We start from the raw sequence: 1,859 nt of genomic DNA, 5'->3' as shown, positions 1-1,859 counted from the left end.
TTGCATTTTCCCCTTTAAGAGGGAACGTGAAAAATAGCTTTTGGAGCAGCCTGTGAGATTCCAGTCCAAGTTTAGATGTGACCTTCCGAGCACACAGCCAAGCAGCTGATTTGCAATTCTATTTCATAAAGAGGAAGATGGGACAGAAAGCCTCAAAGTGCGAGCCCTCCAGGCTGGAATCCAATCAAGTCATTAAGAATGGGTGGAGTCTGAGCCAAGACGTCATATCTTTCATTTGATCCAAGGAGAAGAGCGGTGCTGCTCCTTAAAACACCCTGCTGTTGGGTGATTGTTCTAATGGGGATGCAGGGACTGGTTTTGCTCAGTTTTCTCTTGTCAGGTGGAAGTCTTTGCGTCGCTTTGCAAAGCTTTAACATCAGCACCACTCAAATCCCAAACAAAACAGTGCAAACACGCCAAGAGCCGTCCACGTTGCCGCAAACAACAGATCATCATTCAAAGAGGACGGAGCAGAGCGATCCAGGAGGTTCCCCTGCCAGACAGCGGCTCTGGATCCACCAGCTACGAAGGCCTGTTGTTGAGGAGCATGTGCAAGACCCGCAGGGACCGGAGGCAACCGGGCTTCTGCAGCCAAGACTCCAAAATGATATGTTTGAGACCATAATACTAGGTCCAGATCTCAACCCGCCTCCTGAGCCTGATCCAAAGGTATTTGAAGTCCTACTGCTAGACTAGCTATCACAGTGCCACTTCAATCACTCGGACTGTTGTTGTAGCTGCTGGTTGACTTGGAGGAGCGGGTGCCTGTGCCAGCTGACAGCGTGGCGGTGCACTGTGGCGAGGGAGAGGTCGTCATAGAGGTCAAGCAGAACTTCTTGGGTAATGTTTTTGAGTGGAATGCGGGCGCATTTAGCATCCTCGCTGGAAGAGGCTGCAATTGGAAGTGTGATGACGGGACACACTGTGCTGATTACGGCAAATGGCACGGACATCAAGCTTGCCAATCAATAAAACCTTTCCTCCTTTTCCTCACTCTGAGAAATGGCACTGCCTTTGCACGCATTAAGAAACCTGCACTTGCTGGGAGTGTTATTGACTGGCGTAGGAGCAGAAATGGGCTCAGGTAATGGTGCCCCATTTAGGTCTTTTTGCTCTTTGTTCTTATAGGAAACAATCAGCTGATACGTCCAAGTGATCTGACCTTAGGAGGCTGCGGCCTGCTGCACGTCGCTGACCACATGCTGCGCTTCCGGGCAGAGCTGCAGGAATGTGGCAGCACCATGAAGGTAGACTTTCATTTTCAGCCACCGGGCTATTTCTCGAGGCTATTTGTAGCCTTGGACAAGAGTGTGGCCTGCCAAATGACTGCTGCTACTAAGCAATCACAGTGTTTCCCACAGGACTTCAATCTATGTGTGGTGCCTCAAATTTTCTCTTTTCACCCTTCAGTGCCACTTCTAAATTGTCCTTTAGACCCCATTTAATATCAGCAGGGATCCATTTAGAAAGCTTATATATACAAACTGAAAAAATGGGACTGGTGAAACAAAGTTAATATTTATAGGTTATCACATGGTTTGTCTGGTATCAGACCAGGTATCATGCCCCCAAGTGTCAGTATCAGCTGATACTGGCACGCGGGGGCATGATACTGGGCCTGATACCAGACAAACCATGTGATGATCTTATCACTTACTATTTAATCATGAGCTGCTTATCACATACTATTTAATCAAAAGACCATTTTGTTTCCAGAAAATGTTCAGTTTATTACATGTATTATATCTAAACAGTGTAAACACAACAATTGCAAAAATATTTCAACAATAATATTTTATCAACAGTCTTATCAATGTCTGACAATTAAAGTTCCATTAATCAAGTTTGGGTTTTTTGGT

At 46.2% G+C, this 1,859-nt stretch overlaps 1 protein-coding gene across 1 annotated transcript in view; it reads left to right on the top strand.

Moving 5' to 3' along the window:
* Positions 1 to 210: 210 nt before the first annotated feature.
* Positions 211 to 1,859, top strand: part of LOC131104378 (zona pellucida sperm-binding protein 3-like) — a 6,854-nt gene continuing 5,205 nt past the window's right edge. The window contains exons 1-3 of the mRNA XM_058051479.2: positions 211 to 669; positions 738 to 840; positions 1,129 to 1,247. Of these exons, the coding sequence (XP_057907462.2) occupies positions 298 to 669; positions 738 to 840; positions 1,129 to 1,247 (594 nt within the window). The 5' untranslated portion in view covers positions 211 to 297. The remainder of the gene's footprint in view (positions 670 to 737; positions 841 to 1,128; positions 1,248 to 1,859) is intronic.

This window comes from Doryrhamphus excisus, linkage group LG15, assembly GCF_037039965.1.
Source record: "Doryrhamphus excisus strain RoL-2023G ecotype Guam linkage group LG15, RoL_Dexc_Guam_v1.1, whole genome shotgun sequence".
Classification (NCBI taxonomy): Eukaryota; Metazoa; Chordata; class Actinopteri; order Syngnathiformes; family Syngnathidae; genus Doryrhamphus; species Doryrhamphus excisus.
This window is presented reverse-complemented; position numbering and strand designations above follow the sequence as displayed.